Source organism: Nothoprocta perdicaria, unplaced genomic scaffold (assembly GCF_003342845.1).
Source record: "Nothoprocta perdicaria isolate Ctin4 unplaced genomic scaffold, notPer1 scaffold_375, whole genome shotgun sequence".
NCBI lineage: Eukaryota > Metazoa > Chordata > Aves > Tinamiformes > Tinamidae > Nothoprocta > Nothoprocta perdicaria.
In genome coordinates this window covers 46,732-69,639 of record NW_020455616.1, presented here as the reverse complement: position 1 = coordinate 69,639, position 22,908 = coordinate 46,732, and the positions used below count along the sequence as shown (strand labels likewise).

General features: G+C 40.6%; 1 protein-coding gene across 2 annotated transcripts in view; it reads right to left on the bottom strand.

Annotated features, from left to right (window-relative positions):
• Positions 1–22,598, bottom strand: part of RLF (rearranged L-myc fusion) — a 42,177-nt gene extending 19,579 nt beyond the window's left edge. Inside the window, exons 1-5 of one of the 2 annotated variants that reach the window (XM_026044646.1) lie at positions 22,446–22,598; positions 17,607–17,761; positions 14,007–14,088; positions 6,093–6,225; positions 2,012–2,214 (exon numbers count right to left, since the gene is read on the bottom strand). In XM_026044646.1, the coding sequence (XP_025900431.1) occupies positions 2,012–2,214; positions 6,093–6,225; positions 14,007–14,088; positions 17,607–17,761; positions 22,446–22,598 (726 nt within the window). Of the gene's footprint in view, positions 1–2,011; positions 2,215–6,092; positions 6,226–14,006; positions 14,089–17,606; positions 17,762–22,445 lie in introns of those variants that run through there. The other variant, XM_026044647.1, reaches the window with a different exon arrangement.
• Positions 22,599–22,908: the final 310 nt, after the last annotated feature.

Genomic DNA, 22,908 nt, shown 5'->3' with positions numbered 1-22,908 from the left:
AAGCTGAAGACTTAAGTGATCAAGAGATCTTCTACTCCTTTCTGAAAGGATAAACTGAAAGGCAAGTAACAGGGAAAAGGTTGCAGAATCCCCTGCATAGATCCTGGATCAATATGTAATTGCCAGCAGCAGCATCACTTCACATGAGCCAGGACTGCAAGGGGATAAACATACAGAGTCTATCCTTGAACAAATTATTGATCTTCAAAGCTCTCCAAGCTATCTCTACTCATCCTCATCCTTTCTGTACCACTTAGTTTCTTTGCTAAGCCCTGTTCCACCACCCTATTCTGAACTTCAAATTTCACTCAACCTTGTTTCCTTTATTACCAGTTAATTTTCTCTTCCCCCCACCAGGTTTTCAGTCATTTCCACCTCCTGTTCTCCACAGCCATTCTTCTATGAGCTCTTCATCCTTCGTCTTTTTTCAGTCTCTCCCTCTTCCCCCTTTTTCATTAGGCCCAACAACTCTACCTGAGGAAGATGATGAGCAACATAATAATATTATATAAGTTGCTACCCATCTTTTCAAAACAGTGGTACATTTAAGAGTTTGTTTTCAAGAGTTTAATTGATGTAAACACCTTCATTTTCTCATAAACAGTTTGATTAAATGAACATTTGATTCAATTAATCAATCCTCATTCTAGAGCACGTGGCCCAGGGTCACATCCAGGCAAGTTCTGAAGATCTCCACAGGAGGAGCCTCCACAGCCTCTCTGGGCAGCCTGTTCCAGGGCTCTGTCTTCCTAACAATAAAGAAGTCTCTTCTCCCGTGCAGATGAATTTGCTGGTGTTTCAATTTGCACTCACTCCCCTATCTCCTATCACAGGCCACCACTGAGGAGAGTTTTGCCCTATCCTCTTTACCTTCTCCCCTCAGGTATTTGTACATGTCGGTGTATTCCCTTCTCAAGGTCCAACACACCCAGCTCCCTTCAGCATCTACCTTATGAGGAAAGCCTAAATGGTCTTTGGTCACTGCTGGAGCAGGGGGTTGGACTAGGTGATCTCTAGAGATCCCTCCCAACCTCAACCATTCTTTGTCTCTAGCTTTTATGATAGATGGAAAAAATGAAGCATCTTCTATATATCTAGACACAACAGCTTAGTTGCACCTTACAGTTGTTAAATGAAACTAAAAWCTGAAGAGGTTTTCACCAATTTCTAAGCAAGTGATCACCTTGTAGCCGATGCAATGGCAGAATGGGCTGGAAGTTAACTACACATCCTCAAAGAACATCCCTCCAGCATGAGTACAAAACAGACTGCTGTGAGCAGGTAAGTGCATTCACTGATCCTTCAGTGCAAACCGAGTGAAAACTGTCTTAAACTAAGGAGTTTCTGACAGGGGAGTTACCCAGATGCCTTTTTTTTTTGTGTGTGTGTGTGTGTGTGTGTGTGTGTGTGTGTGTGTGTGTGCTGTTTAAGCAGATCACATGTTAAGCATTTCACATGGGAAATAAACACTCTAAACCAGCCTTCCAGCAACTCACTGGGAGGAAGAGACATCCACATTCCTTTTTGGGTACAGCTCATCTTCCCACAGTTCAACCAAGACTTACACAAAACCTTCAAGTCTAATCTTCAAAAGGTTAACACTAAACACTAAAAACTAACACTAAACATTTACCTCTAACCTTGAAGGTAATAAAACAACAGGTAGGYGAGATCAAGAGGCAACAGAAGCAGGAGCTGTATGATTATAATGTCTTAATAAAAATTATTACTATGCAATAGAACAAGAATAATTTGTTCTGACTGCTGGAAAAAAAAAAAAAAAAAAGGATTCTTAGGCAATTGACTCCAAAATTTTTAGCTTTTCTTTCTCAAGTCATAGACTTGACCACTTGAAGTACTAGCATTTCCAAGTCAGAAAGGAGAGCTTTCCACTTATACTTGGTTTATGAGGGTAAGTCAYGAGCTTTTTTTAAAGTATTTTCAGGCACACCTAAACTCCAAAGCATCCAAACCAGCAGTTAGTACAAAAGTGCTCCTGGGGATTACTAACCTCCTTAATGGAGTCTTCATTAGGCAGCATAGAACACACACAGGTGATGTAGGCTTGGCGAAAAGAAGAGGCATTTGCAATTTCTGAAGAATCTGCACACAATTTTGATAAGACAGTAGCTTGTGGGATGCAGTTTGACTTCATCAAGTGCTTTATTCGCATCTGCAGAAAGGAAGGCCCTTCTCGTGTAATCAATTTATTAGCTAGGAAAAGAAAACAGCCTTTGAGAATATACCCATTTACAGCTGACATGTAGCTGAAACTGTCTCACTGCACTCACACTTTATTTCATAACAAACTCATTTAGAGTATGCTCAGCTTTCTTTTAAAACTCTAGTGTCATAAAAAGCAATAATAATTATTAGAAAATTTTGTTCCATATGAATCAAGTACAACAGAGTAAGAATTGGACTACAGAAAACAGTCATATAAAGAAATAATAATATTTTTATATAACATTAAAAATATATAATAATAATAACGCTATGGCATAATAATTAGGCCATAGCAGAGGCTAAAGGGCAATGCTAGCACCAYGCAGTGCTTGGAAGAGCACACCAGTAATTGAACTGAGATACAGCCAAGGTTTGGTATCTTCATTTTTAATTAGAGCATCATGTTTTAACAAACCCAAATATATTTCAAAACGCTATGCACCGATTTCAAAGACTTTTTTCACCCACGATGTTAAGAACCAAAATAAAACCAAAACATGCAAAATGAAGTCCTGAGTGAAAACTGTTCCTTTTTAGGACTTTAAAGGAATAGATCGTAAAGCTAGTATGTCTCATACACTAGCTCAACCAAATAATCTCTCACAATGATGATCAGCTATAGGTCAGCCAACTGAATATTGCTGATATAACTGGAGAGTATTTTGAGCAAATTTCACTGCCACTAAAATTCAAATACCTAGGAGCTCCCTAAGTAATCAGGATTTTTTTTTTAAGCTCAAAAACCTAACAGAGTGAGAAAACACAGATTTAGTCTCTTTCTAGGTGCTCAGCATGCACTTTTTCTTTTCTTGAAGCATGCCATTTCTCCAAATAACTATTCAGATAACTGCTTTCTATTCAAACAGAAGGGCAGCTTGAGATAAGCCTCCAAGTTGCTATATATTTCAAAAAGACAATCAAATTAAGAGGAAAAAAGGTCAATGCGTTCTTGTATTGCACATAATTCTCTCTGGCACAGTAACTGGCTCCTGCACGCAAGGCAGGCAGCTGAGAAACCAGCAGCATCAAAATTTAGAAGAGGGACCACACAAATGCAAAACAAGGAAGTTCTTGGCTTTCTGCATTTTCCTCCACACTGAAAAGAGCACCTTCCAAATGCTTCTTTCAGGTACCAGGTATATACTATGTGACTGTAGTGAAGTTTCCTGGTATTTTGCATAGTTTTTCCTTAGCAGACTGTCAAATGTCATTTCAGGATTCAAATCTGTGGTTTACTTAGAGGAATAAACACTAGTCATACAAGACCCTGGCATGTCATGTTGAAGGAACTTCAGAGTGTGTAAAAAAAGCCTTCTGATCATGAGATAACTTGCAATAAGGTCTCAAGTTGCTAAGAAACAAGTATCCTCTCTCAAAAAATTAACTGTGCATCATACTGTGCTTGAAATTTTAGCAAGAAAAAAACTTAAGTCTCTATTTTTATGTATGTGTGCGTGTGTATGTGCATACACACTTGTATGTACAGTGTGTATGTGTGTGTGTGTCCATATATAAAATATATATTCTACTTGATACTAGAGACTCCTACTAAAATAAACTGGCCAAGAGACCCTCATTAAGGAAGAGTTATGAAGTTTTGCCTACTCCAAATTGAAACAAGCAACCCAATTATGTAAAATATACTACCAATGCAACAGATSTAAGTGATTTAGGTAGGAGGAAGTCTCCTGCATCTGTCTCTAGGAGTTTATTTTGTCTTAGCAACTAGTTTTCTTCTGAATTCACCCAGCCACCTGCTTGTAGCAGCCTTCCTTTCCCTGAAGACAAACAAAAGCTATTTTCCCTGRCTACTGCTCAGTTGTTCTCCCCCTCTTACTTAATTTTGTACCCATCCATACTGTTAKTTTCATAAGATGCCCGTGAACAGGTTTTGTCTTTTTGCCTCTTGGAGACCTATGAGTGTGCTTTTTCTTGCTGAATGTTCTGTGTCATTGCTCTGCTGAGCCTCTCAGTACTAAAACAACTTGCTATAAAATTAATGYCAGGATACCTAGCAACACATCCCTCCTCCAGATCCTTCAGAATGGTAAAATATCAGTGGAGGTTCAGGTTTGAATGGGTTGAGTTGCAGCAGATAAGGATGTAAGAGTTATCTCCACCCAAAAGACTGGAGCACAAGATGAATTGGAAGACAATATTAAGAGGACATAAAGCCTGAGGAGTGTTAAGGCATGAAGAGATGCCACAGTCACTGGAAAAACTGCTCAAAAAAGAACAGCATCTTGAATGAGCATTTCCAATGAGAGGACCACTGGAATAGAAGGATAATTTTAAGTGCACTAAGTATGCCGAAATGGCAATAAGGTGGAAAAGCTCTCAGCCCAAAGCTGCGTAGTCTGTACTGTGCAACGTGCCACAAACGTCCATTGACACGAACTGGTTTGTGGGCGAGTTGGGAGACCTCTGAGGATGTCGGTACCCACTTGCCATGCACAGCAACACGCTCAGGTTCAGCCCTCCTTCCTCCCTACCTCACACCATTTGCTGTTAGTACTCCCCCCAAATAATGCTGATATGACAAGTTTAAAAGCCAGCTTCTTTAGGAGAAAGTCAGAAATTAGACTGGTGATAGGCATTTATTATCTATCTTGGAGATGCTCTCATCAGTCTTTCAGTGAGCTAAAAGGCACAGCAATAGCGCCCCTAGGGGGTTTTCCTAAAGTAAATATTTAGGATAAGAACCAGGCAAAGAAATTAAGTTTGGGGTAACTGAAATAGAATATCTTAAGAATGGAAAATTAAAGCTAAGTCACCATATAGCTGGATGTAAGACCATCACATAAATCAAAAGAGTGACAGTACAAAAGGACAGAACTTTGTTAACTATTCAGTGACATTAAAAAAAAAAAATCAGCTACAAATATTTAGCTGATCAGMACATATTTTATGATTCTTGGGGAAGAGGACCTTCTTGATCCAGCAGACACCTAGAGACAGTTCCTTCATCCAGGCTCCAATCATATTTGCACAAGGTCAAAAGAATATTTTCAACTAACCAGAAAAACAAGACCATAACACGTTAGCATGGATTTTTCCTTTTTTTCCCCATTTTCCACAGGATATGCAAGTTTAGTTCAAACACTTTCGTCAAGAAAAAAAAGGAAGCTTTTCCATCTCTTATAGATGTTCTTAATCTATTTTTCTCCCTGTATCATTTTAAAGTTCTCTGACTCACAGTGACTCATGATACGTGTTATGGGGACTTTCTGAATCATTATTTCATAGCTGGCTACAGTTACAGAAGACTGAAATCTTCAGCCTACATAACCCTTCCTGGTCTTACGGTCTCTCACAACCCTCTGCAATCGTCTATATCTGTTTAACATATGTTTTAATAAGAATAATGAATAAGAACAATGACAGAACAACAACTTGCTTCTATGTAAGGAGATACAACTTGGTTACTGAGAAGCATTATTTACATGCATTTTCTGCTTTTTTCAAAAGATGTGTGCATACACTAATCCTGCCACCAGTCATTCAAGGCTAACAAACCATTTAAAAGAGTTCTGCAAGAGATACCACTTTAAGGATTAATTTTTTTTTTTTTTGAATTTCTATTAGAAAAAACACTTTTCAAAGACGGAATTTAAAGAAAAAAWTGAATTCATAGTGATAAAAGTATAGCACAACTGAAGATGCCAGTTTATGACATGATGATGGATTATTCAACAATGCCAGTGAGACAGTTTCAGCATAAAGATCATTTCGTAGCATATGAATACTACTGTACAGAGCAATGTGAAATCCCACTTCCCTTTTGATTTCAAGGCACTGTTCCCCCCACAACTGCAGCAAGTTCTCACTTAATAACCATGTCTCATTACTAGAAGTCAAATTCTTACCTTCCTCTGTTTCTACTGGCTGCTGGGACAGAATTTTAAGAAGAACTGGATTTTTCCATACTCCTTCCTTTGTGATATCCACCAATACTTGAAGGTTATTATTCCCAAATTCCAATAAAGCATCATGTGAATCCTATAAAGTGAAGGAAAAAACAAAAACACATATCCAGTATTATAAGCTTCTGTTAAACATAATTTTTCATCATCTGCCCTCATTTACTGTATTCTAGTACTTCACACCATTCTTCTGTGACATCATTTTGACATGCTTGTCTCGGGAAATTAGAAGTACAAGATTCCCTACATTTAAATCTTCTAATTTCCATCTGCTAAAATTTAACTCAAATTGCTTCTTGACCTGAAGAGTCTAAACAAGAGTGGTGGCTTTAACCAGTCAGGCTGGTTCTTTTAGAGGAGTTTTCTTTTGAGGTCATAGCAGTGTGGATTTTCCTGCCTGCCCATCACACCTTTTATTTCTTCCGAAGAATTGAGGTGAGGGAAGCAGCAGCCAAGCTGAGCAGGGACCGTATTTTGGACTACCACATCTGATTTGGTAAAATGCAAAGTAAATACTTGCTATTCTGAGCAAAATGACAGAAGGAAAAAAAAATCCCACAAAACAAGAGCCCCGTGGACCAGCAGAGGCTGCTTAGCTGACGGCCACAAGCTATAGAAGCTCCTAATAGTCAAGGTAGGTGCAGACAAGACAAAGACACACCAGTAGCATCTCCTTGGAGCCMGCAGGCAAACCAGGTACGGAGCAGTCCTGGCAGGAACAGAGGCAGCAGGCTGACACTTCTATCACCCTYTATTCGGGTGGCAAATCCCCCAATACATGTACTGCATTTGGACAACATCTCCAGTACGACATCTTTGATGGAGAGAGTCTAGCAAAGGCATTTCATTAGAGTCTATTAAATACGTGAAAGAGAGAGCAAAAGCAGAAAGTTTTAGGGCTGTCTTCATCTTCATTATAATTCTTTGTTATGATCTCCCTGGTTGGAGCCCGACTCTTGGTGTACAGGGAGAAGGTGAGAATCAATAAATACAAGGTACATGAAGAATAGTATTTGATCAAGTATCAGGAAAAAAAGAATCTTCCAGAGTTTGAACACCCCAATTTGTGAAAAGATTACTCAAAGTAAGCTACCCCCATTCTTGGGGATAGTTAAAATTGCATGGGGCGGGGGCCTGAGCAACCCAATTCAAGTTAGCCCTACTCTGAGGAGGAAGGTGGACCAGATAACTTCAAATCTCACTTCCATCTCAGAACTCCCTCTCAATACAAGCAAGTCAATGGCTCTTTCCCCAAGAAGAGTCACTGCTCATTGCAGGCTCTTTTCCTGCATCAAAGGCTGCATTTATTAAAGTTCTAAACACACTTGTTGTCCAGTCAGTGATTTCGCCTTGCACTAGTTCTGGCTACAGTAACAAAACCAAAATAACATAAAGTGCAAGTAAAGAGCACAAATCACTCCCTTCCAAACTCAGAAGTGCAGTGCAGATTTCTAACCTGTAAGAGACAACCAATTTAATAGTGCAACAGTTAAATGCCCTATCAATTCTATCAGATTTGACAATCTTCCCCAAAAGTACCCCAGGCCTTCTGCAAGTATTGCTTCAATGGTAATTTTGCTGGTAATTATTATAATTGTTCTCAGCTTTTAGCTTCTAGTATGCTTGCTAATTAGAACCCTCAATTAATGACTAAATTAATTTAAAAAATATTAGTACTAAACTAACTAGCAAGACCACCTTAGCACCAGCTGAGATCAGCAGCGATCAGCTAATTTGCAGAAACAAGCTCCCAAAGGTAGCAAAGTGGCCTTCACAACAGCTAGTTTCTGCTTTCCTAGTTTTCGGATTCAAGGTTAAATGAGCCCTTGAGCCTGAAATCGTCCTCAAAGCAATCAAATGCTACATTCCTTATAGGAACAAATAAACAATGTAGACCGTCACGGCTGCATGCTGAAGACTCAGGTGACCTCGCGTACTCTTAACCAGGGCTTAAACTGCTCTTAACCAAATGCACTGTGARTCTAAAGATAAGTAACAATACAAAGGTTTCAAGGTGCATTTATGCATTTGGAAATATCACTTAAGCAATCCTTATGTGCACCCACTCGTTCCTACTCAAGTCTTTCCTTCCTGTGTATGACAAGTCAGATCAGGAAACCTAATTCAACCTATGGCTATGGATAGCCATAGGGTAGGAGGGATTTCCACCCTTTTCCCCCCAGCTCGGATCAATTCCTGAGCTCACAGCTAGATGGTTTGTCAGGAGAGTCACCGCCAGCTGAATGAGAGAAAATACTTAAATCAACACCATGGTCAGGGAGTGCGGAGCCTCAGGACAGCTTTAAAGATGCCACTGGATTACAGGAMACAGAGCTGTATTTGTATTTATGGATCCACAGCCACAGGCTGTGCACTCGGAACTCCTACCCGTGCCAGTGCTGGGATCAAACAGAAAAAACCTCTGCGTGCCTTTTTTATCATTAGACTTTTTTTTTAAATCTTTTTTAATTACCAAACAATAAACAAACAAGTAGGTGGACTCCTTTATTTTACCAAGAAATAAACAAATATATTTTGATCACAAACCAAAAGCAAACCAGGTCCATTCTTTTTAAACAGAACATTACCATGTAATAAGAGTCTTTTCACTAGACTAGGTTGCCATAGCACCCATTTTGCGTCTCCCTCACACCTACTAACATTACAGCTTTAAGCTTCATCTTTCCCAAGCATTCATATATAGATCAGGCCACAGACTAAATCTAAAAATTATTAGCATTTAATAGCCTGCAAGTTGGCCTCAAGATTGACCCCAAAAAGCTTTTACAGAGTCGCAGGATTACATGAAGAAATTCGGCATACATACAAGGGCTTGAAAAGAGGTGGAGCTAACCAAAATCCTTCCAATCRATTTGTTATCAATAAAGGCAAGAAGTGTTGGCCTTCTCCACAACATAACTTTTCTAGAAGAGAATAATAAAAGCACTACTTTTAAACAGCACGTTTTCTTGAAGAAAAACAAAACCCAAAACAGCTGGAGAGTTCTTAGCCCTGGGCTTCTGAAGCTCAAAGTAGTCAACATTCTTCAGATTCTTTGCAGAAGACTTCAATAAACCATTCATAAAATAATTAGAAGTTTCACCACAAGCCTGTGCTCCAACTCCTAGCGTCACTTGAGTAAAAGCACATAAATCACAAGTGTCTAGTTCTTACTGCTGAGAAAGAACAACAAATGAGATGGGAGAACCTCCCAAGTGCTTTTTACATAGGAATGAGTCTGCAAGGTATAGACGTAAAAAGCCTTTAGYACACACTACAACAGCAATGGTACCCAAATAGCTGATCCAGCATTCACCAGTTAGACAGGACTAAGTAAGATTTTCAGCTATGTACAGTTCTGTAAGACAAAGAAAGAGAAAGAGCTAACTCCTGGTTAGATAAAGTCAACATCTGTATTCATAGAAGGGGCCCTCACAAGCACTTGCCAGCCAAGAGCAAGTGCCAAAGAGCAGACAGGGGAGTTTGTGAATGATACTCTGCCAACGGCAGCTGAGATCTGTTCCTGCTTAGTGTTATTTATCTCAAATGTCTCTGTTAACAAGTTGTATGTTCTACAAGTGCTGGAAGCTACTGCCTCACAGAGAGGTACATGGAATGGAGTATTCACATCTTTTCCCCGCTATTGCCTTTGAAGCGGAACATTGTTGACAAAAAAAGGACAAACTTATGATGTAACAACTCGGCAAAAGGAATCTTTGTCCTGCTGCAAAGACTGCTGTCCCTCAAATGACAATCTGCAGTTCAGACATCCAGCACACATAGTTGGAATTTTCTTCTAAGAGAAGCTTTTCCCTACCCGAGGGCCTATAGACACAGCACAGAGCTAAATTCAGTTATGAGGATCATTCAAGTCTCAGCACCACTGTATCAGGCACTCCAGACAAAAACAAACAGGACTTAGCAAATAAGAAAGAAGGGACCGACTTCAGCAAATCAGCTGACCTGGTCACAATTTACAAAATTCAAAATACATCATATTCATTTATATATAAAAATGAACACCAACTATAAAAACTCATCATCATCAAGCACAATTAAAAAGATACGAACCATACATTCCTCTTCTAGTCCATTACTGAGACCGCAGGAAAATCTTGCCATTAATATTAACTTTATATTTAAGAAAACCACTAAACATACTAAAGCTAAAAAAACAAAATTAGAGTGGAAGTCCAGTACAAACCCAGAAGTTAGGGCAACAAAACTTGAAAAGAATTCTGGAGAAGGCCATACTGTAAAATATTTTATTCTGCCTCAAATCAGGGAAACTGCAGCAGTGAGACAATCTCCTACTTAGAAACAGAAATGAGATAAAAAGCCCTTCAACTTGGGAAGCACAGCTGTAAGAGCCTCCAGACAAAATGAAAGAGAATACACAACTTTAGAACAGTTTCCTGAAGATACCCGAATTCTTTAACACTGCGAATGTAAAGAGATCTGTAGCTGCTATGGTGTCACGAAAAAAGGTAGTTTTATACTCACTCAGTACACAACATCTCTAAAGAAAACAATAATGCTCTGTTAAGGTTGRAAGGAATTCTTGTTTTTACAGTCCACACTCAGTTCCCAGTACTAAAGATGCTCCCACTAAGAGTATCTTTGACAGCCTTTGTCATCTGATCGTGTAAATCCATCCCCACACTGGCTCTCACCAATCTGCCCCTCCAATTAATTGGGCTTACTTGTACAAAAGCCCTATTGCAAACTGTCCTAACCTATAGGGCCCCCTTCACTTCTGTTCTACAGCACACTTGCTTGACCTTGTTCCTACTCACATCCTTTTGTATGCTGACACTGCACAAAATCTTATGCTGACTTTTCTATACAAGTTTTCCAGACAAGCTTACATCCTGGTTTTACTTCATACAGGTTGCTTCTCATTTTGCTTAAAGCCCAGGAAAACCGGAGTTGTAAAGACAGGAGAGAGGACACAGAAGAATACAGCTACTCCTAGGAAAGAGCAAACAAGCTGAATTAACCAACCAATAAAGCTACTGAAAGGTTTCARGTTTCTTTTTTATTTCTGAGCTCTAAATTTAATTGCAGTTCCCCCGACTCCCAGTACCTGTACAACTTGCTACAAAACAAGAGCAAATACAACCAGGTCCAAGAGAAATATCTTCTTTCTCCCACATATCTTCTTTCTCCCACAAATTCCTATCTGCAAACTTTTTCAGGAGTGCCACTTCAAAACATTAGGAGCATCTGTTTGAAAGAGCTCACGAGCATCTTCTGCAAGGTCTATGTTTCAGAGTAAAACAAGCACAAGTTTCTCCCAGGTCTTTTAGTGTCTTACTGATACAGAGCACCAGGTTAGTCCTAAAACTCTGAAATAGCATCTTTTCAAAAAGTCTGTGTAAAAATCAATTATTCACTACATCTGCCAGAAGCATATTTCAAACCCTCCAGTAGTAATACAAGTAGAAATAACAGATCTGGGCTCCTGTCACTTCCCTGCCAGTGCAAATAGTTTGCCTCGACCATCTTCAGCCTCAAAGTCTGCCCACTCAACCAAAAATTTACTTTCTGCTGACAGAAATATCATAGCTTGATCACTAGCTTCAGAAACCTAGAAATACAACACATGTCTGAACTACTGGAAACTGTTCTCCTTGACAACAAGAATTCTCCTTGCAGATTCCTCCAATTAAGAGCTAGCAGCTCCTAGAATTGTCTTATCCCTCTGCTAGGGCATATAAAAAAAACCTGTTCTGTCCTGAACATGAGAACTCTTTTCCCCAGTCTGGGACAAAGTAGCTTTAAACAGAATATTCTTTTTATCATGAAGTAAGCCCACTCTTTATCTACAGATTAGTGAAGTTTAGGTAGCTTGGAAATAGTAAGTTTCAAACACCAACCAAACATCACCCCTAATGTAAAAAGTCGAACACCTGCAGAAGAGTCTCAGGTTAGTGTGGATGCTGCAATCACTGTAGTGGGAATGCAGTTCAGCTATGTGAAATGCCACAGCTTACAGGTCTGGACTATGGGTATAGTTCAGTATTCTCAAAATAAACTGGTATACCTCTAAACTTGGGTTTAGGGTGCTGCAATGTCTACCAAGATGTTCAAGAGAGACTAAGAAAGTCTTAGGAGCAAGTTCTGAGCTTACGCACCAGCACTCAAAAGCGAGAGACAGATTTTTGACATCAGTAAGACTTAGAACTTTGATTTTTAACCGCATTTTACCTACCATCAAAGGCCTTCCACCTCTAGCGCCACTTGTTTCTASGGTTACCACAACAGTACAGTTTCCAAGTGGGAGAAGAAAAGGATGTCTGTCCACCTGCGAAGCCACAGTCACAGACCACCTCTGTCCCTTCCACCGTTGACAGTGCTATATAACTTCATCAATCCACTTCTTTCAGTGTGCAGTGTAAGGATTATTCACTCCTCCTGAAGGATGTTTATTTTGCCAGGTTTCTCTGCCTGCATGCAGAAGCTCCTTCGGAGCCTCTATACATACACATTCAGAGCAACTGTAGCTGTGTCCAACCCTCACAGATAGAATCCCAGATCAACTATGAACAGTTCTGCACAAGGACATCCTCAAGATGCACATTCAATTCCTCTCAACTACTGCCAARCTGCTCATTGTGATAGCTTATTGTTAAAGCTGAGCGCAGTTGTAAAGTTTCATCACAGCTAGATCCAAAATAGGCACTGGCATAAGCAGATCACTCCCTGAGCCAGGAAGGCCTGACCAGTAAAGACAGAGAGAAGACTACCATTCCCACCCTCCAGCTCTATGGAAAATGCAAGTCCTTCTAGGCAGCTAGCTACTATCCCAAAGCAACAGGTACAGACCAATGCCTGGAACACACCTCTTTTTCCTACATCATCTACAGTAACTCCCTTCAGGTTTGGGAAAGGTGTAGCAATATTAGGAGCTTGTTACAGCAGCACCTCACAAGCTACAGCACTAGGGACTACATGGATTGGATATATTTCCTGGTATTTGCACCCCTCAAACTAGGAATAGATACCAACTTACCACTCAGATCTCTACAAAAACTTTTTCAGTAAAATAATACCTCATAGCTCTTGCATTACCCCATCCAACTCATGTTGGTTTCTCACACAATCCATTCAACAAATTAAGATTTGCTATGGTTCTCTTGCTGGAGTTACCACTAGTTCTGCAGCTACAACTCTGTTAATGGACCTTGTGCTGCCAATACTATTGCTGGGACCAATCGATGTCCCTAGAGAGATTCTCACCACCTAGATAACGGCAAGAGCAGGACAACAAGTCTGGATGAGGAAGGTGGATCAGAAGAAAGGCGAAACAACAGTAGCCTATCTTTTGCCAGACCCAAAAGCTCACAGCTTTTCCTCATTTTGGTCTTACCACTAATATTGTCCGTCACAGATGGGTCTTCTGCCACAATAATGGAGGCCCAGAGCCACCTCAGCAAGTCTTTTGATTATTATTTCTAACTGAAGCACAAAGAACACATCAGCAAACTGAGTGAGCCTCCTCTCACGCCGTCAGCAGTGACTTTTCAGTGACTCAAATCAGAATCCTCAGTCCTCAGGCAGGCTCCCTCTGAAACATCCCCTCCTGCAGGGCACGCAGCACTGGAGCCTTTTTCAGTCCCCCAGTTGGCCATCAGGTCGCAGGCCTGATACCTAAYGCTTGTTACTCATTTCACTACACAATCAGCTATCCTTTGAGGTTCACAAAGGCATCTCTACTTACCACTCAGATTGCAAGCAGAATCATATCCAAAAGTATGCTGTGTATGTGTTCTACAGAACAACATAGTGGCTACAAAAATTGAAGAATTGAATGCATTAAAAAGACTAATGTTAAAAGGGATCCAAATCACTAACCTGTATGGACTGATGGAATCCTAACCATACTTCAGGTGGCAATTCACTTTCAGGGATTGAAAGCAGTAGCTCAAAACAGCTCCTGGAAAAATAACAGACAAATAAACAAACTTCTCAAACATTTTACATTATCATAAAAATAMCATTTGTAGCACATATTGCTCAACGTTCAGATACGAGATGACAGGAGCACTGAATCATTTTTGACTGCACAAATCAGTTAAGAGCCACAGAGTCCTAAAGTCACAGCTGTAACAYAGAAAAATACTCCTTTTAACTACACACCAACCCAAGATGTTAAAATAAAAATCAGCCAGTTCAGTATAGCTCAGCAATACTGGACAGAATTTCTCCCCGTTTCTTCTTTGCAAATAAATTATGACACTRTTAGTGTTTCAATCAGTCTCATCATATTTAATAGCAATGGCATGTGAATTTTTGCACACACAATGTGAATTTAAGTATTTGAATATATCAGGTTTTCCAAATGAAATTGAGAAAATAGAAGGGGTTCAGAGTATTTTAGCATTTTTGAAGTATTCAGCAAATCCAAGATCTACATTTTCTAAAACCAGCAGTAGGGAAGAAAAGAGGTTATTTCTTCAGTTAGATTTTCAAACCRATGCTTAACTTCAAGAAGAGGTAGGAAACATTTGCATGTGTTTAACACTGCCTCTTTTTAGATGAAAGTCTTGGAGAATAAAAAAAAATTATTTGCCAGGAGACAGGATAATGACACTATTGCCTATCTCTTTCCTATACCTATACTTCCTATGCCTATTCCTAATACCTATCAACGAAGTATTGCCTATTTTTTTTCCCGACTTTGGACCATCTAACCCTGTACTGGACATACTAAAAATCGATTATTTAARTTCTAGTTCCCATATAGCAAGAATTCATCCAGTCTCAAAGATAATCTCCTAGAACTCTTTCAAGCCTTGAGATATCACAAGATCTACATGCAACAAAAAATACTTCCAGAAGTCTTATTATTACAAGATCCTGAAAGAAAAAGTGGTGTAAGATTCCACATAAAAATAAAAAACAAACAAAAAAACCACTGAATAATTTCTTTTAAGTTAGATCCAGGTTGCTAGACACAGCAAGTTGTAAAATGGATCAGATTTTGTTCATACCTCCACTCCTGGTAACTATAGCTACGTGAGAAGACAGGACCTTTAGTCTTTCCATAGTTAGAAGGGTGAAGCTTGGGGACATGGAGTTACAGAGATGACCAGGATGCAAACATGAGCTTCAAATCCAAGAAGAATGACTTTCCCCCCACTTTCTTCTAGCTTCTAACAAATACATTCTATAAGTTAACTGTGGAGGAGGRGAAGGAGAAAAAAAGGGGAAGGCCTCATCCGCCTTCTGCCAGAACCAGCTGTCATCTAGGTAGAATTGATTAGGAAGACAAATAGTGAACTAACTACCTGGCCACCTTTTTATATTTCAAAAGCTCTCCTCTACCAAACATGTTGTTTTAAACACAGCTTTAGTCCTGTGAAGGCCTCTACACACTATTATAAATGTACRAGACTGGACAACCTTCATCGCTATGATTTGGTAATTACTTAAACATCAGCCAGGAGAATATCAATCTTCGCTGTGTCCATGAGAAAGTGGGAACATCCAGYAATCCAGTTGCCAACTCTGTCACTAGCCTCAACGTTCTTACAAGAAGATATTTTATAAAATAACTAGGACCAATTTTTCTATTGTACTCTATCATTGACAAGCAGCTACCACTTGATAATCCAGAAAACACCGCCAAGCCTCACAGGAACTGAGCTTGATTTTAACAAATCAAACATGAACAAAAACCCCACAGTCAGGTGTTATCTTTTGCAGTGTCCAATTTTCACGCATGTTACTTAGAAATGCATTTATTTAGAAACTGTGTGATTAATCTGCTTAAAAATTTGATACACACCTCAATTTTGGGGATATTAATCCTGTCCCGTCCACTACTTCAACTTGCAGATAGAATTTATCTGGGATATTACTTTTCATGCACAATTTTGCTACACCAAAAAGACCAGACAGCCTTCACTGCTGGCAAGAGGCAGAAAATGGAATTTACCAACCAACACCACCCTGTTGGATTGTGTAGAGTCATGCTAGCTCAAAGGCTCAACTTCAAGTCTATCAAAGATAGGAGATGTTCTTGCTCATTGGCATTCTTAAAGAGCTGCAGCTTTGGGATTCTCCTTAATTTCTTGTCATTCTTTGCCCCCAATGAGACAGCAGTAGGTCCTTACTATAGCTCCATTTCAACAGACATGTACATCCCTGAATGTTTATTGCATGCACCTAGGAAGAACTTAGGTGTCACAAGTATCCAAATCAAAAYAGTAAGATCACTTCATAAAATTAAGCACCCCACTCTGCCACTCTTCTGCAACTATTTTAACATCTCATTCACTGTTATTAAAAAAGATATCTTGAGAAGTAAATCATTTTACAGCTGTCAGAACTGTAAGTAGTGCTTGGAAGTACTGCTTTAAAACTTTTTCTATCCCAAGCTTCTTGGAGTTATAGACAGAACTAATTACACACCAGGTGATCAAACAGGAACAGTCTACTAACAGTCTGAAAATATTCTATAGTCGCTGAGATTTAGCTACTGAAGAGTGAGCAATCCAACTTACTGGAGCAGACTCCACGTTTTTGCTAAGTTGAGAACGCTTTGTTAGATATGCAAAGATGCTAACGATCACACACAAGCCTCCTCACAAAAGTATCAGGAAAAGCATGCACTGTCTTCCTAGAAGCACGTGCATGAGATCCACAGAGTTCAGCTTAAGGGTTTTTGAGGCAAATTAGTCTAACCAGTTGAATTCAACTCTGTGACTCAGAGCAGAAGACATTCAAGTCTCCTTTGGCTTTACTGTTTAAAGAAAGCATGTGAAAAGTCTCTCAAAAACTTGGAAAGGGAGTTTTCTAGTTTTCCATTCTCATTCCCTTTGCCCTTTCCATTCTGTAATTTCCCTCTCAAYTGCAAATACAAGAACAGCAGAGACTGCAGCAAGGCAACCACTCCCCCACCCTCCACGACCAAATCTCCTGAATATACAAACCATGGCAAACAGTGAATTCCTCACACTGGAAGTTAAAAACAGTGTCAATGGAAGCAGAACTACAAAACAAGAAAGCTATTAATCAACTGACTGTCCCGTAATTATTTTTATTCTTTGATATTCTTTATATTCAAGCTTCTAGACATTTACTCTGTGCCTTTGAAAGAATCCTCACAAGTTAGGAAGAACCAGTACACTACACTACCCTGCTCAGGTTGAAGGTACTGACTGAGCACACTCCCCAGAAAAATAATTTCTAAAATGGTCCAAAAGGAATAGAACCTCCCCAATAGCTATATATCCAAATACAGGAGAGCAAAGCCTTACCAGTGGATGATGTTGAGCAACAAAATGCTCAAGTACAGCTTGTTATAAAAAGAAGAGACATTTACTAGATAATAACAAACATTAAGCCTGGTTGACAAATACGACRCATTTTAACACGCTGCCTATTCGTTTGTTGAGCTTGTGTATTCTTTCAAAGAGTGTAAGATTAGTGTAAGAAAATGTAACTTACAGCACTAGCCTGCCAAGTACCAAAAGCACATCTTCACATTCTGTAGTCAAGTAAGGTCGTGCATTAGCAAAGCTTTGGATGGAGATTCGATAGACTTCCAAAAAAGGCAAAACATGTTCCGACGCGCCCCGACTGCCTGCATACTGAAGCAATGTCTGAGGAAAAAACAAACAAACAAAACACTTATCATTAAAAGTCACCATCTTTTATCTAAAGATATAAACATTAATATGCAATATCATACTGCTAAGTAAAAAATCCAGAGAGAAGTTGTGTTCTCCCCTTGCTCTGAAGTGATTTSCCTGAAGACATAAGCACATGTGTAAGATTGAAATCTATTACGTGTGAAAATACAGCAGGGGAAAATAAAAGGCAAGAAGCTCAAGACCAAAGACAGTATTTCAGTTGCAGCATTTTAAAGATACATGCATTACCCATACAACAAACTTAAAGCCACCAAAAAATAATGGCATGACTTGAGCTTCATATTTATGYAGTCCCTTTTCAAATGTAAAGCTACCCTAGATTTCTGCACCTGAYCACAGCAATCCTACCTTCTGCAGGCACGCTACTGAAGAAGCAGCCTCAAATACAGYTCGTTTCAAAAGGAATAAAAATAGTTTTCAAATAGAAGCAGAGGAATGGCAGTAGCAACACTTGCCCACCTTTTTCTTTTAAAAGTTTCCCTATTATGCTATTTTTCTACAGCTTCCAAAGTAGGGCACTGAATTAAAGACACTTTGGTGCTACCAGGAGCTTCCCTCACAAGTAACAAGGAATATACCTAGCTTCTATTGTTACCAGTTACAAACCATCTCTCACTAAACACCCTCCCCAGCCCAAAGAAACAAACACTGTTCCCTAGAACTAGAATTACTAGGATCAAGATTATATACTTCAAGTTCCAAGTGCCCAATGCTATACCTTAAGTCAAACTGTCATAAAAGCACAGATGGTCAGGTCATGCTAAGACCCTATTAAGTCATTTTAAGTCAAAGATGTGAAACAACCAACTGGCTGCTGAGGCTGAACAAACTTCTCTCTGCATCAGATTACGCTTAGAAGGTAGAAACTAGTGAGCAGACTCTAAAAGCAGCTTACTAAACCTAAATGGAATTAGTGGCCAGAAACAAAGGTTAACTTTCAACACAACAAGGAATGAAGGGCCAGCCACACACTATGCTATATAGCTCGTGCAGTGTTTGTCAATGATCTAACTATACAGTACAAACCCTAAGGAGAGAAGAAGAAAAAAAAAAGTTGAAAAAGGTGTAAAAACACAAGTCAGTRAAAATTAAAACTACTTTGTAGATTATTCTCCTAGAATTCTGTAAGAGTTATATTCTTGATAACTGAACTGCAGTTACAGACAGTCCAAAAGACAAACATAAACAGTTTTAAAGAGGCAAGGGGGAGGGCAAGGAACACAGATAGGCTGCAAAGCCACAGACTGGAAGTTTACAGGCACCATAGACTTAGACACAGCACAAAGATCATTAACAGAAGCTCTCTATGACCAGCAGCCAAATAACCTCGGTACTTCCCTATAGCAGTTGTGTTAAGAATTTGACAGCATAATTTAAATTACACATGACCAATTAGAACCAATAGATTATGTTCAGAAGAACCAGTAAATTATTTATTGGTTAGAACCAATAAATTATGTTCAAAGGCTGTCAAGATATAATCCCTATTATTCAAGTAATTGACAACTATCATAAAGTCATCTATGTAGTACACCCCAGCAGCCATTACCATTACAGTGAATACAGCAGCAGCAGACCAAACATGCTAATGTATGCATTAAAAGAAAAATCCATTAACTATATAAGCCATATTTAATATTCAATTGCTTTAACAGACACTTATATCACATACACAAATTAGAGGATAATCTGTTTTGTGCATTACACTAAAATAAAATATTAAAACACTTTACCCTTATGTGCAATCAGGAGATCAAAGTCTTACAGTTAATATTAGCAAGTTGTGAGCAGTCTTCTTCCTAAATATACAGACATTGAAGCCAAGACTGCTCAAGATAGATGAGAGACAGGAGACAAGTATGAGACTTATTTAACAGCCTATTAGCTTGAAGTTCAAATTTGATTTCTGAACATTAACAACAACATAACAAGCCAGCAGACCATGCTAACTATACTGCAGGAGCTATTAATTGCCCTTCTGCTACCTTACATAAACAGAAATTAAAATTTCTGTTTTAAGTCCACTAATGGAAGCTCCTTGGAAGTCTACATATAAGATGAAATATTTCTGACAAATTCTATAGTTTTAACTAGTCAATCAGAGACCAGTAACAGTTTTACAGTAATTTCTGCCTTCCAGTCCAATTTTAGGATTTGAAGAGAATATTTAAGCATTTTAAGTACGGTTAGTGCACATTCATTCATAGTTTATCCTATCTCTCCTTCTTCCTTCAATTGCARTTACACCAAGGACACAAGATACACCATCCACCTGCAGCATAATCTAGAGATCTCATGGCTTCTCACATGCTGCACTGCTAGAATAGCTTCTTAACTACACCTCTGAGCAAGTTATTGCTTATTAAATAAGTAACAACTGATTTAAACATCTCCAGGCTGCCTGACAAGTTCAAAATATCTGTCTGGGGGCGGACAGGAAGAGATAATTAAGAAAACAAAAATGAAATCAAAAATAAAGGTTAGCATCTCTTCCTGAAGGTAATCATTTGCAATTGACCTCRTCCTCAACTGTGTCACTTTCAAGAATTTCAGTTAGGGTCACTGCATATCTGGAGAATCACAGAATCTTTAAGGTTGGAAGGGACCTTTGGAGATCATCTAGTCCAGCCCCGCTGCACACACAGGGTCACCTTGAGCTCGTGGCACAAGATCGCATCCAAGCGGCTCTTGAGTATCTCCAGAAGAGGCACTTTGATGTATTTAGTTCACTCTATAAGCTCTGTTTCACCAATAACTGCTCCCCATATTTAGAGCAGAGCGATCTCAAACACATACAAACTGTTCACACCAGTTGGCTGGCTGGGTACATACTGAGCTCCTCAACAGACTTGTTTTCCTATAGCTGAATATGCAAAGCATCACACTTGCACAATGTAAAGTTTCTGAGCCAGCCCACTGTTTAGGCACAAGAGTTTTTGTGCTGTCGACCTGAACATCAACCTTACAATTTTTTTTTTTAAATATTTTAATTTATTGTGGGCCATATCATGCAGCATCTATCCAGCGAGGACCTACTGGAAGCCTGCTTGGCACTGCAGGGTCTAGAAAAGCATACATCCAGGCAGCACAGAACAGAGAAATTTAATCTCTTCATATAAATTCACTGAAATTGCTAACTTGTCATCCAAACACTTCATAGTGTCTACTGAATCTTAGAGGGTAAGGTTAACCAAAATGATTACAAATATCCCAGCTGATAACAATAAACTTGTGCTGCCCATTACAATATTCTAAAATGAGACTCTCACTTCATATCAGCATGAGGACATTAAGAGGGTTTGTTTCACATTATTCGCTAGACACTCCTAGGTAGGTGGAAAAAAAAAAAAAAGTAACAGAACCATCTTCCAAAAAATTCCAGTGATCAGGTGCCTATCTATGATGTGTCCAAATAGTTTGGGTAAACAGACCTCTACGTGGGAACTATCTCAAGAGCATCTAATAAGTGTTACCTGCATATTCATTTTAATGCTTTTGATAAAATAAATGCCCCTGAAAATCATTTTATCAAGTCCTGAAACATGGAAGAAAGTACCAGGCTACACAGAGTTCCATGAAAATACGTAGCCACCTTTCTTAAAACGGTATGTATGACTTGCGACATATGTAAAGACAGTGTAAATCTTGCAGTTGGAGAAATAATAGCTCCAAACAGAACTGTGTGTGGTTTGGTGAAGTGACAAGTTAAACAATCTCCCAACAGTAGGGTACAGCAAAGCACTGAACCTGTAAGAGGAAGACCAGGAGGAGAAACCACTTGTATATAATGCACCAGAAAGGCTGCTGGCTTCATTCAGCGTTCAGATTTGCCACTCATCAGAAAGAGAAACGTGCAAGTGTAAAGTAAGTCAGCTAATGTATGCTTATATTGACCTGTAATTTGTAAAATGGCTTGTAAAGTTTTAGACCAATCTCTTCAAAATCATCTTGAAAGGCTCCCTAATTCAGCAAATAAGTGAAAGTTATTTAAACTTAGAACTCACAATAAATGTAGTGGAGAAGGAAACAAATCTAATTAACCACAAAAATAAGATAAAATAATAAAAAACAACTCAAGGTCTCCACCACTAAGACCTTAGCCCAGCTCAAGGACTTTTCCAAAAGTTATCAGTTTGATTCAAAGCTTTCTGACTACAACCCCAAGCAGGGGCTCAGGCAAGATCCTTGGGGCACCATGAACGCTCGCGTCTGCCGGCCTGGATTAGCGGCGCTCCGCGTGAACGGGAACCTCTGTTTCCTCCGCGGCACTCCAGCCCAGACGGCAGCTTCCGTCCCGAGACGGGAAGGAGCAGCGCGYTGCAGATACGGGTGCTGAGCCCGGCGGCCCCGAGAAGGTGCCCGGSGCCTCCGCGGAAGCCGCCCTCTCCCGCACGACGGCCGGGCGCAACGGGCCGCGCGGGCCCGAGGCCCTCCGAGGGGCCACGCAGCTGCAGGCTCGTCGCGGGCGGGCCCGGGCGAGCGGCCGCCCGCTGGAACGGCCCGCGCCATCGCCCGGGCGCGCACGGACCCCGCCGGCCGCAGCGGCCCCGACGGGTGGGCGAGGCGCCCGCCGCGCCGGAGCCGGCCTGCAGCCCGCCCGCCCGCGGCCCGCCCCGCCCGGCCCGGCCCGTACCTGGCAGAAGCCGCGGCAGTAGCCCCGGGACGAGGCCTCGGACACCTCCTGCTCGCGCAGCTCCGCCTGCAGCTGCCAGAGGCGCGCGCGGAGCGTCGCCACCAGCCGCTGCATCTCAGGCCGCGGAACCACCTCGGCCTCAGCGTCCGCCATCTACACCCAGCCCTACTGCGCGTAGGCAGGGATCACGTGACTCGCAGCCACTGACCTCATCGTCCCGGGACGGCGTCACGTGACGCGCACACGTGACACGGCGCGCGCTTGGGCGCCCACGTGACCCGGAATCTGGGGCAGCAGGCAGGGCAGTGAGCGGGAGTTCCTCCCGAGTGACGTCACATGATGCGGCAGGAGCCGTTCAGGGCGGGGGTGGTGGTAGGGGTGCGCATGCGCATTGTCCCTGCGCCGCCCCGTCCCGCCTGCAGCGGCGCGGCCCGCGCTCCTCGCGCTGCGCCCCGGCCGGGCC